We start from the raw sequence: 16,793 nt of genomic DNA, 5'->3' as shown, positions 1-16,793 counted from the left end.
ACATGTCTGGGACTGTGCTAGGCACTGGGAAAAGCACTGTTAACAACAAGATACAAGTCCTGCCTGCTTGGAACTTATATTCTAGTGGAGGAGAGGCAGAGGGCAAACTGAATGAGTGAACTGAAGACCTTGTATGTTAGATGTTGACAGGTGCTATATGCAAAAGAGAGCAAGGGAGTTCCCTGGTGGCTCAGCAGGTTAAGGATCTGGTGTTGTCACTGCCACAACACAGGTTGGATCCCTGGACCAGGAACGTCTGCACACTGTGGGTGCAGCCAAAAATAAAGAAATAAAATGATTTTTTTTTTAAAAAAAGGAAAAAGAGAGCAGAGATAAGAGATAGGGAATGTAAGGAGAAGAAGCTGCAATTTTAATGTGGTCAAAGAAGTCATTCAGTGACATTGAAACATGCCAAAGAGTGGGAAGAGCATATCCTGAGGTCCTGAGGAAGGGTCATGATGGATGGGTTCAAGGTACAATAAGAGAGTCGGTGTGGAAGGTACAGCGTGTGTGAGGAGGAGAGTAATAGGAGGTGAGGCTGCAGAAGGAAGGTGGGAAGGAAGCAACAATCTTGACTTTTGTCTGAATAAGAAGCCATGGGAGAGTGGAGCAGAAAATGACATGATTGGACTCTCGTTTTTGTTTTATTGATTTTTAGGGCGGCACCCGTGGCATATGGAGGTTCCCAGGCTAGGGGTCGGGTCAGAGCTGTAGCTGCCAGCTAACACCACAGCCACAGCAATGCCAGATCCGAGCCGTGTCTGCAACCTACACCACAGCTCACGGCAACGCTGGATCCTTCACCCAGTGAGCGAGGCCAGAGATTGAACCTGCATCCTCATGGATCCTAGTCAGATTCATTTCCGCTGAGCCACGATGGGAACTCCGGACTTATGTTTTAATAGAACATCCATAGTAGGGCAAGAGCAGAAGCAGGGAGACCAGTCAGGAGACTGCTGCAAAAAAAAAAAATCTAAGTAGTTCCCTGGTGGCCTAGTGGTTAAGGACTCAGCATTGTCACTGCTATGGCTTGGGTTACTGCTATGACACAGATTCTATCTCTGGCCCAGGTATGTCTGCATACTACAGGCATGGCCAAAAAAAAAAAAAAAAAAAAAGTCTGGCTGAGAGCTGATGGCTTGGACCTGCATGGTAGCAGCTGAAGCAATGAGGAAATGATTGGATTCTCGATATACTTTGAAAGTAGAGCCAGCACTCAGTTGATAACCTTACTTCCCACTTCAATGAAAAAAAAAAAAAAGGTAACAATCAGAGAACTTCAAGATTCCATCACCCCATTTCCCCACCTGCCAGTATCTGTACCCATAGATTCTGCTTCCCTTCCTCTTAAGCACAGATGGACTTTCCATGCCCATGTATGCACCAGGGGCAATGCCCCTCACCTACTCAAGGGTGTTGCTCTAACAGTTCTCCCCCTTCTCCCTTACATTACCTCCATCTCAAATAGGCTATTCTCATTTTTTCACTCATTAATTTAAAAAAATGCCAACTTTCTCTCTCTCTCTGTTTTTCCCTGCGGCATAACCAGGCCAGGGATCAGATCCGACCTAAGCCGCAGCTGCTGCAATGCTGGATCCTTAAGCCCTGTGCTGGGCTGGGAATCAAACCTGAGTCCCAGTGCTCCCAAGAGGCCCCTGATCCCGTTGCACCATAGTGGGAATTTCAATCCAAATTTTCTCTTATCCCTATTTCCCCTGCCAGGTGTCCATGTAATTCTTTGCTCCTCTTGCAGCAAAACTCTCTCTCTCTCTCTCCAGTTCTTCTCATCTCATTTCCCTCTTCGGTGCCCCAACACTGCATCAAAACTCCCCTCACGGAGATGACTCATGACCTTCACGTTGCTCCCTCTAGTGGCCTTGTCAGTTCTTATGTTTCTTGACCTGACAGCATTTAACAAAATTGCTCATCACCTTCTCGGTGATTAACTTTCCTTGCCCACCATCCAGGACACCACACCTACTTGCTTTTCCAGCTGCCTTGGCAGTTGTTTCTTCTCAACCACCATTGCTCATTCCTTCTCTTTCCCTTTACCTCTTACTGTCGATGTGCCCCAGGGCTAGTCCTTGGGCCTCTTCTCTCCATCTACACTCACTTCCTTGATAGTTGTATCTGGTCCCATGGACTTAAGTACCGTCTCTACACTGATGGCTCCCAAGTATGTCAAGGCAGAATCGCACTCCCTTACTTGAGACCTGTCTTTTCGACACCTGTGCTTGTGTGTCTAATAGACATCTGAAACTCAGTACTTCCGAAACTGAACTCCTGATCTTCCTCTCCGTCCCGCCTGACGTGCTCTATCCTGCTTCATCCTGCTCAGAGGGGCTCAGACACAAACTCCGAAGTCATCCACGATGCCCCTTTCTACCTGATACATCAGGAATCTTGTTGGCTCTCCCTTCACAATGTATCCTGAATCTGGCCCTCTTGCCCCTTCGTCTGCCACCACCCTGACCCCAGCCTCTATGTCCTATAGCGACCTGTTGACAGCTTTCACTGCTCTCTTGTCTCCTCCCCCAGCCCCACAGTTTTTCTCAACAGGGCAGTCAGAGAAATCCATTTAAAATGCAAGTGAAGGAGTTCCCGCTATGGCACAGTGGGTTAAGGATCTGGCATTGCTGCAGCTGTGGCATAGGTCGTAGCTGCAGCTCACATTCAATTCCTGGCCCAGGAACTTCCATATGCCACAGGTGCAGCCATGATAAATAAAACCAAATGAAGAATATAAAATGCACGTTAAATCATGTCCTTCCTCTGCTCACAATCCACCAAAGAGTCCCCTGTTTTACTCAGAGTAAAAGGCAAAGTCCAGATGCTGAGTACATGTCTTTCCCTCGGTTCCAGGCAGTCTTCTCTTTGTGGAGAGCACTTATCTCTTCCACCACGTGGTATCACCCACCTATTATGTCTATTGTCTGTGTACCAACTAGAATGGCAGCTCCATGAAGGCAAGGATTTTCCTCTGTTTTGTTCACTGATGTATCATTCTCAAGAACCTAAAATAGAGAGTTCCCATCGTGGCTCAGCAGTAACGAACCCGACTAGTATCCATGAGGATGCGGGTTCGATCCTGGCCCTGCTCAGTGGGTTAAGGATCCAGCGTTGCCATGAGCTGTGGTGTAGGTTGCAGATGCGGCTTGATCCTGCGGCGTTGCTGTAACTGTGGCATAGGCCAGCAGCTCCGATTCAACCCCTAGCCTGGGAACGTCTATATGCCTCGGGTGCAGTCAAAAAAAAAAAAAAAAAAAAACACCTAGAATAAATACTGGCATATGGAAAGTACTTATTCAAATATTTGTTGAACAAATGTAGGAAGAATTTCGACTCTGGAAGGAGGCCTTGTTCTTTTCACTTGCAAACATCTCCTAATTTTGTTAAAAGAATTTCTAGTGTGTGTGAACTGAACTAATGGAATTTAGTGATTATAATTATTAATCCCTCTTGAGCACTTAATCTGTTTCTAAACAGGGAAAATTACCTAAACAAATATGAATACTGCATATTCATCAAGAAGGTATTTTTGGCGCATCTACTATGTGCCGAGCCAATGGATGAATGCCATTGAGGGGTAGGGACTGTTTGGGAAGGTTTCAAACAAAGTTTAAGACCTCCAGGCAAGTCTGCTCCAAGTCCTAAATCTTTACATTGACTGAAGCCATTTTGCTGTAACAACCCAGGATTAGTTTGTTGCTTTTTCATTTCTCTCTTTGTGGTATAAAAAAAATTCAGGAGTTCCCATTTCGGCTCAGTGGGTTATGAACCCGACCATCCATGACGCTGTGGATTTGATCGTTGGCCTCGCTCAGTGGATTAAGGATCCAGCGTTGTCACGAGCTGTGGCTATGGTGTAGGCTGGCAGCTGCAGGTCCGATTCAACCCTAGGCCTGGGAACTTCCAGGTGCCGCAAGGGCGGCCCTTTAAAAAAAAAAAAAAAAAAAGAGGAAGAAGATTCACCTCCAGCCAGACTTACGGAGGTGGGGGTAAGAAGAGCGGTTACAGAAAGTGTTAAGAAATAGGATTTGAAGTTAAGAATAAAAAACCTCGCCTGCGGTATCAGCACACAAAGGATGCTGTGGCCGTCAAGCCATTAGTCACTCCCAGCCCCAAGGGTGAGCCCTGAGGGAACTCAGGATGGAGACAAAAGGGCTGCCTGCCACCAAGCACTCAGCCACGGCAGCCACTCCCAAAGGTGCACCCTGAAGGGACTCAGGGTGGGAAAGAACAGGATATTGGCCCTGGACAGCTGAGGTGCATATCAAAGGAATGATTTCAGTGAGACTCTTATATCTTCCCATGCGCAGAAAAGTGCTAAATTCCTTAACTTGAGAGGTCTGGTTTGCCTTCATTAACAGTAATCTTTTGCTATTCCTATCCAGGCTGGCTCTTCCCTTACCTCTTGGGAGCTGTCTCTCAGAGCTCCTAAGAGGCTGCCTCCAAGACTTAAGTCCTCAGCAAGTCCACGGACTAAAACGTAATTCTCAGACTTTTAGATCGTGCAAATTTTTTCACTTGACAAAGCCTTCACCAGTTCTTGAAGGAGATGAAATGGGAGGACATTGCCTCCAAGAAGGAATTGCCTCTGCAATTTATGGCCACCAATCAGAAAGCCAAAAAGCCAGAGTTCCCAGGGTGGCGCAGCGGAAATGAATCGGACTAGGAACCATGAGCTTGTGGGTTCGACCCCTGGCCTCGATCAGCAGGTCAAGGATCTTACATTGCCTCGAACTGTGGTATAGGTCTCAGATGTGGTCGGACTGATCAGACCCCTAACCTGGGAACTTCCATATGCCGTGGGTGTGGCCCTAAAACGACAAAAAAAAAAAAAAAAAAAAAAAAGAAGAAAGAAAGAAAGAAAGCAAGCCCAAACGCAGCCAAAAGCACAGGTCAAGCATTCACCAGTTTATCAGACCTGGATGGTATTAAGTGTTTCTGGAAGATGTCAGGGTTTATTTTAATTTATTTTATTCAAATATAGTTGTTTTACAATGTTGTGCTAATTTCTGCTGTACAGCAAAGTGACTGAGTTATACATCTATACACTCTTTTTTTTATAGTAGTTTATTACAGGGTATTGGATACGGTTCCCTGGGCTATACAGTAGGACCTTGCTGTTTATCCATTCTACCTATACTATTTTGCATCTGCCAGTCCCAACCTCCAATCTGTCCTTCCCCCACATCCCTTCTCCTTTGGCAACCAAAAGTTTGTTCTCTGTGTCTATAAGTCCATTTCTGTTTTGTGGGTAAATTCATTTATGTCATATTTCAGATTCCACACATAAGTGGTATCATATGATATTTGTCTTTCTCACTGACTTCACTTAATATGAGAATCTCTGGTTGCATCCATGTTGCTGCAAATGGCATTACTTTGTTCTTTTTTATGGCTGAGTAGTATTCCATTGTGTATATACACCACATCTTCTTAATCTATTCCTCTGTCAATGAGCATTTATGTTGTTTCCATGTCTTGGCTATTGTGAATAGTGCTGCAATGAACATAGGGGTGCATGTATCTTTTTCAGTGAAAGTTTTGTCCAGATAGATGCCCAGGAGTGGGATTGCTGGGTCTTATGGTAGTTTCATATTTCGTTTTCTGAGGTGCCCCACCATACTGTTTTCCATAGTGGTCGTACCAATTTACAGTCCCAGCAACAGTGCAGGAGGAATCCCTTTTCTCCACACCCTCTCCAGCACTTGTTATTTGTAGACTTATTGACAATAGCCATTCTGACTAGTATAAGGTGGTATTTCATTGTAGTTTTGATTTCTCTAATAATTAGTGCTGTTAAAGCATTTTTTCATGTGCCTGTGGCCATCCGTATGGTTTCTTTGGAGAAATGGCTACTCAGTTCTTCTGACCATTTTTCAATAGGGTTGTTTCGTTGGGTTTGGTTTTTTTTTTTTTTTTTTGGTAAAGTTGTAAGAGTTGTTTGCATATTCATATTTTGGAGATTAAGCCTTTCTCAGCTGCATCATTTGCAACTATTCTTTCCCATTCCATAGGCTGTCTTTTTCTTTTTTAAAAAAGGTTTCCTTTGTTGTGCAAAAGCTCGTAAGTTTGATTAGGTCCCATTGGTTTATTTTTGTTTTTCTTTCTATTGCCTTAAGAGACTGACCTAAGGAACCATTTGTACGGTTGATGTCAGAGAATGTTTTGCCTCTGTTCTCTTCTAGGTGTTTTATGGTGTCTTGTCTTATGTTTAGGTCTTTGAGCCATTTTTCCATTGATTTTTTTAATTAGGTTGTATGAGCTATTTGTATATTTTGGAAATGAAGCTCTTGTCGGTCTCATCATTTGCAAATATTTTCTCCCAGTCCATAGGTTGTCTTTTTGTTTTGTTTATGGTTTCCTGTGCTATACAAAAGCTTGTAGGTTTAATTGGATCCCATTTGTTTATTTTTGCTTCTATTTCTATTGCCTTGCTAGACTGCCCAAAAAAACATTGGTATGATTTATATTAGAGAATGTTTTGCCTCTGTTCTCTTCTAGGAGTTTTATGGTGTCATGTCTTATGTTTAAGTCTTTAAGCCATTTTGAGTTTATTTTTCTGCATGGTGTGAGGGTGTGGTCTAACTTCATTGATTTACATGCAGCTGTCTCGTTTTCCCAGCACCACTTACTGAAGAGACTGTCTTGTCTCCATTGTACATTCTTACCTCCTTTGTTTGGAAGCTTCATTAGCCATAGGTGTGTGGGTTTATTTCCAGCTCTCAGATCTGATCCATTGATCTGAATGTCTGTTTTTGTGCCAGTACCACAGTGTTTCGATTGCTAGAGCTTCGCAGTATTGTCCAAGGTCTGGGAAGGTTATGCCTCCTGCTTTTTGTTCTTTTTCCTCAGGATTATTTTAGCAATTCTGAGTCTTTCATGGTTTCATATAAATTTTAGGATTATTTGTTCTAGTTCTGTGGAAAATGTCACGGACTATTTAATAGGGATCACATTAAGTCTGTCAGAGGAGTTTGTTTTTATCTATTTCATTTGTTTATGTGCACACATCTGATATTTTTGCACAAAGGATTTCATTTGTTCATATCCTAATTTCCATCTGGGCAAATGAAAGTACATTTTATTTTTCTCTTTATTTTCCTCACAGATCCCTGCAAGCTTTGGTAGAAGGGGTATAAATAGAATTCATGCACTGGAAATATGAGGGTTCTGACGGCTGCTGCTGGTAGAACTAAAGCAGCTATTAACCTCTCTGTGCTTCGCTTTCATACCTGCAGAATAGCAACATCTGCAGGATAGCATCACGCTTTCATACCTGCCTCCTCTGTAAAGATGATGAATTTGAAACAGCTTGGAAAGCACCAGCTTCCATTTCACCTTGAAAGTCAAAAACCAATGTTAAATAATGAAAAGAACCGTCTCTTAGGATGCCCTGTGCACTTTTCTATCAGCTACTGCACTCCCCAAGATTAATAAATGTATCTTGCTATCTGCTCAATTAATTGCAATAAAAAAGTATAATCATCAGTAGACACACAGGAGAATTGTGTGGTTTGCCAGGCAGGCATACACAAAGAGTAGCTAAGGAATGAATGAGCTACAACTACATGCAGTGACATCGATGCAGCTCACAAACATAATGCTAAGCAAAAAGAGCCAGACACAAAAGAGCACATGCTGAATGACTCCATTTCTATAAGTTCGAAAACAGCAAAACTAATCTGTGAGGTTAGAAGCCAGGATAATGGCTAACCTTGGGGGTGGCGGGGGAGGGGGGGGACAACTGGAAGGAGATACAGGGGAGGGCTTCTGGGTGCTATTAGCATCCTGTTTCTCTATCTGGGTCTTCATTACAAGGATGTGTTCACTGTAACAATTCATTGAACGGTATGTACACTCACTGCTTTGTGCACTTTTCTGCAGGTGTCTTACATTTTAATAAAAATATTACATGAGCAATTAACATGGCCTGATTTGGGTGGAGCATTTTATTTTCTCTCTCAAGATAAGTGGAAATGCTGCTCTATCTTTGCAACTCAGGCTTAGGATGGAATCCTTCAAGACTGTCCTTTGAGAATCACCCCATCCCAGAGGCTGGCACAAATCTGGGGTAGTAATAGACAGTTTTAATTATAGCCTATTTACATTCTAAATACCAAGGTAACAGGTTTTGATGAAAAACTGTGCCAGCGGACAACTATTAAGGTGCACCTGTACACAATAGAAATGTTCTGCCGTGTTCTTGGTTGAGGGTTACCATTTCTCTATGCATTTAAATCAGCTGCTTACTCTGACGGATTCTCCGACTGTTGAATTTGGCAGGATGCCATATGCAACGAGACCCATGGGTGTTTATTGTAGGTAATGATGAATACTCTGTGAACCATAACTTTTTATGCTCATATGTTCCTTTTCTCTTGTATTTGTTGTTAGAGTTTGTAATTTTGTGCCGATTTCAGAGCATGTCTTTACAGAAAACCACTGTTGAACCAAATGCTTCATGCCACCTGTAGAAACAATTTACTGGAATAGAACATAGCTAGTACATGTCTGAATTAAATTAGATACTTAAAAATTACATTTAATCATGGCTTCTAATCCTGGGTTTGCCATTTATTAGCTATATGTCTGTGGGCCATTTGCTGAACCAGTTTCAGCCTGTTTTCCTCAATGGTCTCAGCCTTATAGAGTTGTCATGAGGATTAAGTGAGATAATCCATGTAATTAATGTAGAACACTTGGCACAGGGTCTGTACCCAAAAGCTTATTAAATCTTCACTCTTGGTTTCATTAGTAGCTTAACTACCACCAGATATGTGCATGGTTAAACTGATCATTTATTCAGGGATATTTGAAATCAAAAATAACATTTGGACAGGGAAAAGTGGTAGATAACACCAACAACTGAGAGAAAATGATTTGAGAACGACTTAAAATTGAGAAAATTCTATGTATTAATTGATTCTTTCAATGACTTCAAAAAAGAGCACCTCTCGAGTACTGGAGTTCCCGTCGTGGCGCAGTGGTTAACGAATCCGACTAGGAACCATGGGGTTGCGGGTTCAGTCCCTGCCCTTGCTCAGTGGGTTAAGGATCCCACGTGGCTGTGGCTCTGGCGTAGGTCGCAGACGCAGCTCGGATCCCGTGTTGCTGTGGCTGTGGTGTAGGCCAGTGGCTACAGCTCCGATTCGACCCCTAGCCTGGGAACCTCCATATGCCGAGGGAGCGGCCCAAGAAATGGCAAAAAGACAAAAAAAAAAAAAAAAGCACCTCTCAAGTACTAATGACTTAAAAAAAAAAATGATAACCAGCGTTGAAAAGGAGCAGAATTTGGTAATTACTGACTGGTTTATGCAATATTCATTTTTCTTTTACTAAACGTCAGATGTCAATGTGACCTTTTAAAGGACCCAGCTTTAAAGAGCAGAATGTTCGAATCGGTTTTCTTCCTAGGACTTTAAAGATCAGGTGACGACTTAAATGTTTCCTTTCATCCTCCTTCCTTCTCTCAAGGGGCAGCAGGAAATGCGTTAGTAAGAACAATAAACTTGAGATCTGAGTCCTGGCACAATTTGTATTAATTGCATGAACTCGGCAAGTCACTTAATCCCTCTGAACTCCATTTTGTTGTGTATTTAAGGTACCTCATTACTGATCATTACAAGGCAAGAACTGTATGAAATAGTTGTTTGCTTCTGAGCCCTAGAAAGCTCTGATGCTTGTACGTAGGATAAGATGTACAGAGAATCACCAATGTGTTTTTGTTTATGGTACCACCGCCTCAATCCTATCCATTTGCAGTCATATTATTGATCCAAGCGAGGTCTGATGGAGCAAAAATGCAGAGAGAAAGAAGGGGTGATATGTGGCTTATGAGTTTCAAAATAAGCTTTTTGAAACTCATTATAGGGATCATAGTTTGAGAAAAAAAAAGAAATTTTGAGTTTCAACAGCCTAGGATTTCAGGCACAAACAACAGAGCCAGGTTTTCCTCTTGCTTTATCACCTGGCCTCCAATACTGGGAACTGCAAGGGGAAGAAGAGGAGCATTTAGCAACAGAAATAAACACTGATGGACCTTCGAGACCACTGTCTGTTCTCCAGGCCAAGTACTGGACAGTGGGGAGCATGATGGAAATTTCAGCTGAGTTTGGGGGACCAGAGAGCTGAGAACATCCATGTCTTGCTTTTAAGACAGAGTTCTGGGAGGAAGCAAATGTTATAGAACTCCCTGGCACCCAGCAAGAGGAAGGAACACTAGAGAGAGCCTTGCAGTATCTCTGTGCCTACTGTGGCATGGTGACCTGCCAAGAGATCGAGAAAGCCAGACCGGGAGATAGCTCATGTCTTGTGATCATAGTAAAGCAAACTCCACAGTGAGTGGGAACCAGTCAAGGTCCAATAGGGATAGAAAAGTCCCAGCAGATTTCAGCACAAATATCTGATGATGATGTTTTTATGACCGATGACCAGATCCCCATAGCCCAAGATGCCTCAGCATTGAGATACTCTCCAGGACTTAACCATGACTGTGGAGAAAGGCTGAAGAGACCTTAGGTAAACACCTAAATGACCAAGGACTGCCTAACGTTGCAAAGATTAAGTTTCCATCATCCAGCAAAATTGGCACAAACAAGAAAAAGCTCATTGCGCATTAGAAAAATCCACATTTCTTGCTCACATGAGTTGGAGGCCTGAGAACTTATGCCCACTGACATTTGGTACTGAACACGAAGGACTATCTGGGGCTTCCACTCAAGTCCTCATGGAATTCCTAGAGATGAGGCTCATCTTTCTGCTCACAGTTTCTTTGAGAATTGGAAAGAACATTCAGAGGCTGGCACTGCTATTCGTGGTGACAATGTTTTCCCTTTGTTGTTGCCAAAGACACAGACCAACCCCCCCCACTGAGCTACTCCTCCAGATCCTCACCTCTAGCCCCTCCCCAACACAAGTCCAGGTTTGTCCTCGGACTCACCTGTTTCTGTAGACAATCTTGTTCGAGTACTTCTTTTTTCAAAAATCATGCCGAGGGACTTCCCTTGCAATAAAGGCAAATACTGAAAATCAAGGGTAAGAATACAATTAAAATGAAATATACATTTAATATCCAACATCAAGGATTATGTTTCCAAACTTATTCTTTACATAATCAGAAAATGTAGATGAACACTATTCCCCAAAGAAGCATTCTGATGTTATTTACAAAGTGAATTTAAATTGTTCTTTGCAGGGTCTGTACAAATGGGGGAAGGGAACAGGACCTCCCACAGTTTATTGACATGGAATGAGAAAGTCGTGTTCGTTGCTCCAAGATCCACCTGAACATTCATTCCAAAGTATATGACCCTTTCACACTGGAACCATCTTCTTGTGTAAACCCTTGGAAACCTTGACCCATGTTCAATGACCTCTTTGAAGGTGCTTGGTTAGGAAGCGTTTTCTCAGCTAGGAACGTGCTACTCTCTCGCACCATGGGATCTTCAAGCCTCTAAAGATGAAGTCCCACCGTTTCAGCTACTTTTTCATTATCATTTGGAAACAATCTGGAGACTTTGGGTGTGGGGCAGGGCTCTTCCTCCTTCCTCTTCTGTAGGTGGACTTCCCGACAGGGTGAGTTCTGGAACAAATAGATTCCTGCTGGCTAAACTTCCTCGCCACAAAACGTGAAAAACAAAGTTTGGGGCTCTTGGGGGGCCTTTTCTCCTTATTTCAAGGTCTTCTATAGGAACTCATAGCACTTGGAGTCACTCCTGTGTTCAGTTCATTCTCAGGATCTGGGAGAGCTAGTGAACTAGATAAGAAAGTCAAGGTTTTGTAAAAACTTTCTCAACCTGAAACCATCTCTTTCGAATGCTTTCCAACAAGCTTGGAATACGAAAATGCTTTCACAATTAAGCAATCTAAATGAAGCTGCTGCATTAATTAAGCGTGTTTCAAACATAAATTTCTCAAAATGCAGAATGATGCTTACAGCCAAGCACCATATCCCATCTCTTCTCCTGCTTGGTTACCACTTAATTGTTTCTTGGCTAATCTAAAATTTTTTAACTCTGTCACATCATCCTGAATTTTTTGAAATTATCCTAATGATGATATATCTGACATTCATCCAGAATTGAAATTTTTTGCTAGAAAAAAATGTATCATCCTTATTTTTAACTTGGGAGAAAACACACTTCGAGAAGAAAGAAGGTATGAAAATAAAGTCTTTCCAGAACTATGATTCCTTAGGTTCTGATTCAGTTAATAATGAATTTCAACATTCCACATGAAAGAAATGCAATGACTTGTCATTGAATAACTGATTTTTATGCTTTTGCTATGCTCTTACACTCAGTCATAATCAATTACCTTGACTGTGTGGATTCATTACTTAGCTATTGCTTAGGAATTTTAATGTATTTTCTTTTCCCTCTTTCTTTCTTTAAAAAGGCTAATTGGTAGCAGTGGACGGTAATACAGAAATGCTACAAACCTCTCCTTTCTGCTTTATCCTAAATTTCAGATCAGCTGATAGCCATAGGATATACTTAATTTCTTCTCCTGTAAAGTTCTTTAGAGTGAGGAGGTCACGACCCTTCAGCTGCACTTTATTTTGTAGTGGTTGTCCACATCTACAAAAATGAAAGAGAAAGAGAAAGATATATTTAAGGAAAAAAACCCATGTTCCATGTGAAAATAAAATATTGCCTTCCATATCAGTAAACAAAAGATGTCATAGTCACCAGCAATTGCAGCCACCTCCAAGGGTGAGCAGGTGCACCCTTGAGGAGACTCAGGATGTGAAAACACAGGATACAGAGTTCCCATTGTGGCTCAGTGGTTAACAAATCTGACTAGGAACCATGAGGTTGCGGGTTCGATCCTGGGCCTTGCTCAGTGGGTTAAGGATCCAGCGTGGCCGTGAGCTGTGGTGTAGGTTGCAGACGTGGCTGGGATCCCGCGTTGCTGTGGCTCTGGCGTAGGCCGGTGGCTACAGGCCTGATTGGACCCCTAGCCTGGGAACCTCCATATGCCTCGGAGGCAGCCCAAGAAATGGCAAAAAGACACACACACACACACACACACACACACACACACACACACACACACGCAAAAAAAAAAAACAAAAAACACGGGATAGTGGCCTCAGCTAGCTCAGGTGCATACCAAAGGAATGATTTCAGTGAGCCCCAGACCTTTGCATCTTCCCGTACAGAGAAAAGCACTACATTCCTTAACTTGAGATATCTAGTTTTTCTGTTATCAGCAGTAATCTTTGGTTTCAACTAAAAGCCCTTTGTTGCAAAATTCCTATATATCCTAGCTCCCCCCTCACCTCATCGGAGCAGGTTTCTCAGGGTTACTTGAGATGCTGCCTCCCGGGCTAAAGTCCTCAGTTTTGTCCACCAAATAAAACATAACTCTCAACTTTTTAGGTTGTGCATGTATTTTTTTAGTCGACAGGTAATTCATTGTTTAATTCTTAAAACATAACAAATTGCATGTAGCCTCGTGTGTCTCTGCAAAGTGCTAATGCCTTAGAATCGATGTGGCTGTGGTTTACATTTTAGGTAGCCAGTATTTTGAATGTTGAAAGAAAACTTTGAGGAAAGAGGTTGAACTCTCCTCTGCTGGAAATAACCATATGAGTGGCTTTGTTACCTGCCAGCTGTGCAGCTTTGGGCAAGTTACCTAAGCTCTCTCTGCACCTAAATTTCTCACCTAGAAAATGAGTATAATAGGAGATCCTGTCGTGGCTCAGCAGAAACAAAATCTGACTAGTATCCATGAGGACACAGGTTTGATCCCTGGCCTCCCTCAGTGGGTTAAGGATCCAGCATTGCCGTGAGCTGTGGTCTAGGTCACAGATGCAGCTCAGATCTGGAATTGCTGACTGTGGCATAGGCCAATGGCTACAGCTCCCATTAGACCCCTGGCCTGGGAAACGCCATATGTCACAGGTGCGGCCCTAAAAAGATTAAAAAAAAAAAAAGAAAAAAAGCAAAAACAGAAAGCAAGAAAATGAGTATAATGATCTTAGAGGTTTGTTGTAAGGATGAAGTGCTTTTAATACGTGGAAATCATACAGTGTCTGACATATAACAAGTATCTGATGAATTTTAGCCATTATTATAATGATTGGCAACTTTCTCTTGGCTTCTGCAATCCATTTTAGAAGCTGGAGGTAGTCACCAATGGCAGAACGAATTCTTGTGTATCTCCTTTGCAAGTCCTGTTTTAGTATCTACCATCTCACGCTGGAATGAGGGAAGAGTCAGCATTTATTGGGCCTGGGCAGAAACTGAGAGTCCCATTTTAACATTCTGTTACCTTATGATAACAATAATTATTACTTGGAATAATCAGTGTATAAAATAGGTAGCATTTATTCTTTCAGTCTTCTCCGTGTGATCTTTATCTAACAGTAATTATATTGTATACCACTAGAAATTACGAATAACCAAAGACAAATTAGGATTCACCACATCTATTAAACATTAATTTTACTAGAAGTAAAACAATTGTCACAAAATGCTCATGCTTGAATTCCAGCCTAAGAAAAAAGCTTGTGCTACTCGGCATGAAGAGTAAATTCTCTAGTGGAATTTATGTATGTCTTTTTGCAGTGATGACAAGATGATGGGTAGGAAAATCACATATTCACTCAGTTTGTTGTTTCTATTGCATGATTTAAAAAAACTTACACAAATGACTATTTCACTAACTGTCCAACTTTCTGGCAGAGTCTATTGGTTCAGTTAGTGTTCAACAGGGGAATAGATATTTTTCCGTAGACCTTTGGAGAGATTAAGCCCTTCAGGTATTCTAGCCAGTAAGGAAAGGAACTTCCATAAAGATCGCGGGTTTGTGGATTAGTTGGCTGATGGTTGATTGATTGATTGAATATAAGATACGAATGACATATTCAATTACAGTAGAAATTAGTGTTTTCAGCTTATGTGTGCATCACAATTTTAGTCAACATTCCTATTTCAAAGATCGACAATGTCTTCAACTTTTAAATATATGTGATTAATATATTCTCCAAATGGAAACTTCTTTAAAGCAGGGGTCCTCAACTTTTTATTACAGACCTAACATTAAAACATTTTAAGGAGTTCCCATTTTAAGGGTAGGTGTTACTGCTACTGTGGCACAGATTGGATCCTTGGCTCAGGAATTTCCACACGCCTCGAGTGCAGCCAAAAAATAAAAATAAAAACATTTTGAACATGGATCCACAATGTGTGTTCACTTACTTATACAATATGTGTTACTATTCTAATAAATTATGCACATGACAAAACATAAAGAAAAATAAAATGTTAAAGCCTATACTAAGAAGACTCAAATATTTTTAAGATAAATTTAGAAATACACCAAAAAAAAACTTGCTGGAGTTCCTGTCGTGGCTCAGTGGAAATGAACCCGACTGGTGTCTGTGAGGACACAGGTTCAATCCCTGGCCTCGCTTAGTGGGTTAAGGATCCGGCATTGCCATGAGCTGTGGTGGAGGCTGGCAGCTGTAGCTCTGATTCGACCCCTAGCCTGGGACCCTCCATATGCTGCAGCTGTGGCCCTAAAAAGACGAAAGAAAGAAAACGAAAGAAAGAAAGAAAGAAAGAAAGAAAGAAAGAAAGAAAGAAAGAAAGAAAGAAAGAAAGAAAGAAAGAAAGAAGAGAGGAAAGGCGGGAAGAAAGAAAGAAAATGAGGAACTGAATTTAAAAAAAAAAAAATGCTGGCTAAAGAACTTCCTAGAACAAATCTTCATTTTCTTCCTTCTATTGGAACCCTAGTATAACACTGTGTCCAAGACCTGGATAGTAGCAGGTAACAACTTGATAACTTTAGAGACATGGCGATTCGGCAGGAAATTTGTTCTTACATATGTATTACGGTTTTATGTTTGGTTCTGATAATATCGATTAGTGATCATATTAAGCAACACTTGGGATATATGAGCACTGATATCGTTGAGACGTAAATCCTTTGTCTGATAATTCATGCATTTTCCTGGGTCAAGTGAATTCTTCTTCTGGGGATCTGTAAACAGGTTTAACATGTCTGGGCGAGAATGGAGGTATGGCAGATTAATCTTAATCTTTCCCAATTCACATTTAGGGCAGCTTTGGGAATATTTTTGCTTCTGGAATAAGGTCCAAACAACGTAAAAATTACAGAAGATAAACGCTCTTGACTCTATATATTACAGTAACACATTCATATTCATGGCTTAAGACTTCTTCCAATATTATTTTTAAAAGGGTAAGAAAAAGAAACTTTTCTGGAAAACCCCAATCCCTAGGATTCAAGGGATTTGGGAAACAGCACTATAGTTGTTGAATTCACATCCATCAACAATAATAGGTGAAAAAAAAACCTCACGAGCTAATTTTTCAGGCGCTTTTCTATTACCTAGAGCTCAAGCTCAGATTTCTCGTTATTTGGGGACCCACAAAAGCTGAGTCTCCAAACTTGAGCACTTAAGGAATTCGCTACCCTTCCCCACTTTCAGCCCCCGCAAGACTCTGCTGTATCTACTCCCCTCTAAATACTCACAGGACTAAGTGCTTCAATTGTAGATTTTCGAATTGTGGTGGCGGTGTTGAATCTCGGAGAAAAATAATTGGAAGTGAACATTTGACAGGAAACTGAATTTGTCTCCCCTCTTTCCATGAAAGGAAATGGGAAAATAACGGTGAAAGAGGAGGCTCAGCAACATCTTTAGCTACTTCAGTAAAGCTCCAACTTCTGGCTCCTATTACCCAAACAGAAGACAGTTTGGGCGAGGTCAAAGGTCTCTGAGGCTTTCTCCAATGTGTCCTTACAAACTTCAA

At 41.7% G+C, this 16,793-nt stretch overlaps 1 protein-coding gene across 1 annotated transcript in view; it reads right to left on the bottom strand.

Annotated features, from left to right (window-relative positions):
- The window catches only part of OTC (ornithine transcarbamylase), a 67,297-nt gene that overhangs the window by 41,697 nt on the left and 8,807 nt on the right, over positions 1–16,793 (bottom strand). The window contains exons 2-3 of the mRNA XM_047764630.1: positions 12,449–12,587; positions 10,949–11,030 (exon numbers count right to left, since the gene is read on the bottom strand). Coding sequence (XP_047620586.1) covers positions 10,949–11,030; positions 12,449–12,587 — 221 coding nt within the window. The remainder of the gene's footprint in view (positions 1–10,948; positions 11,031–12,448; positions 12,588–16,793) is intronic.

This window comes from Phacochoerus africanus, chromosome X (genome assembly GCF_016906955.1).
Source record: "Phacochoerus africanus isolate WHEZ1 chromosome X, ROS_Pafr_v1, whole genome shotgun sequence".
In the NCBI taxonomy this organism is placed as follows: domain Eukaryota; kingdom Metazoa; phylum Chordata; class Mammalia; order Artiodactyla; family Suidae; genus Phacochoerus; species Phacochoerus africanus.
The sequence above is the reverse complement of the archived record's forward strand: the minus strand, read 5'-3'. Positions and strand labels throughout refer to the sequence as shown.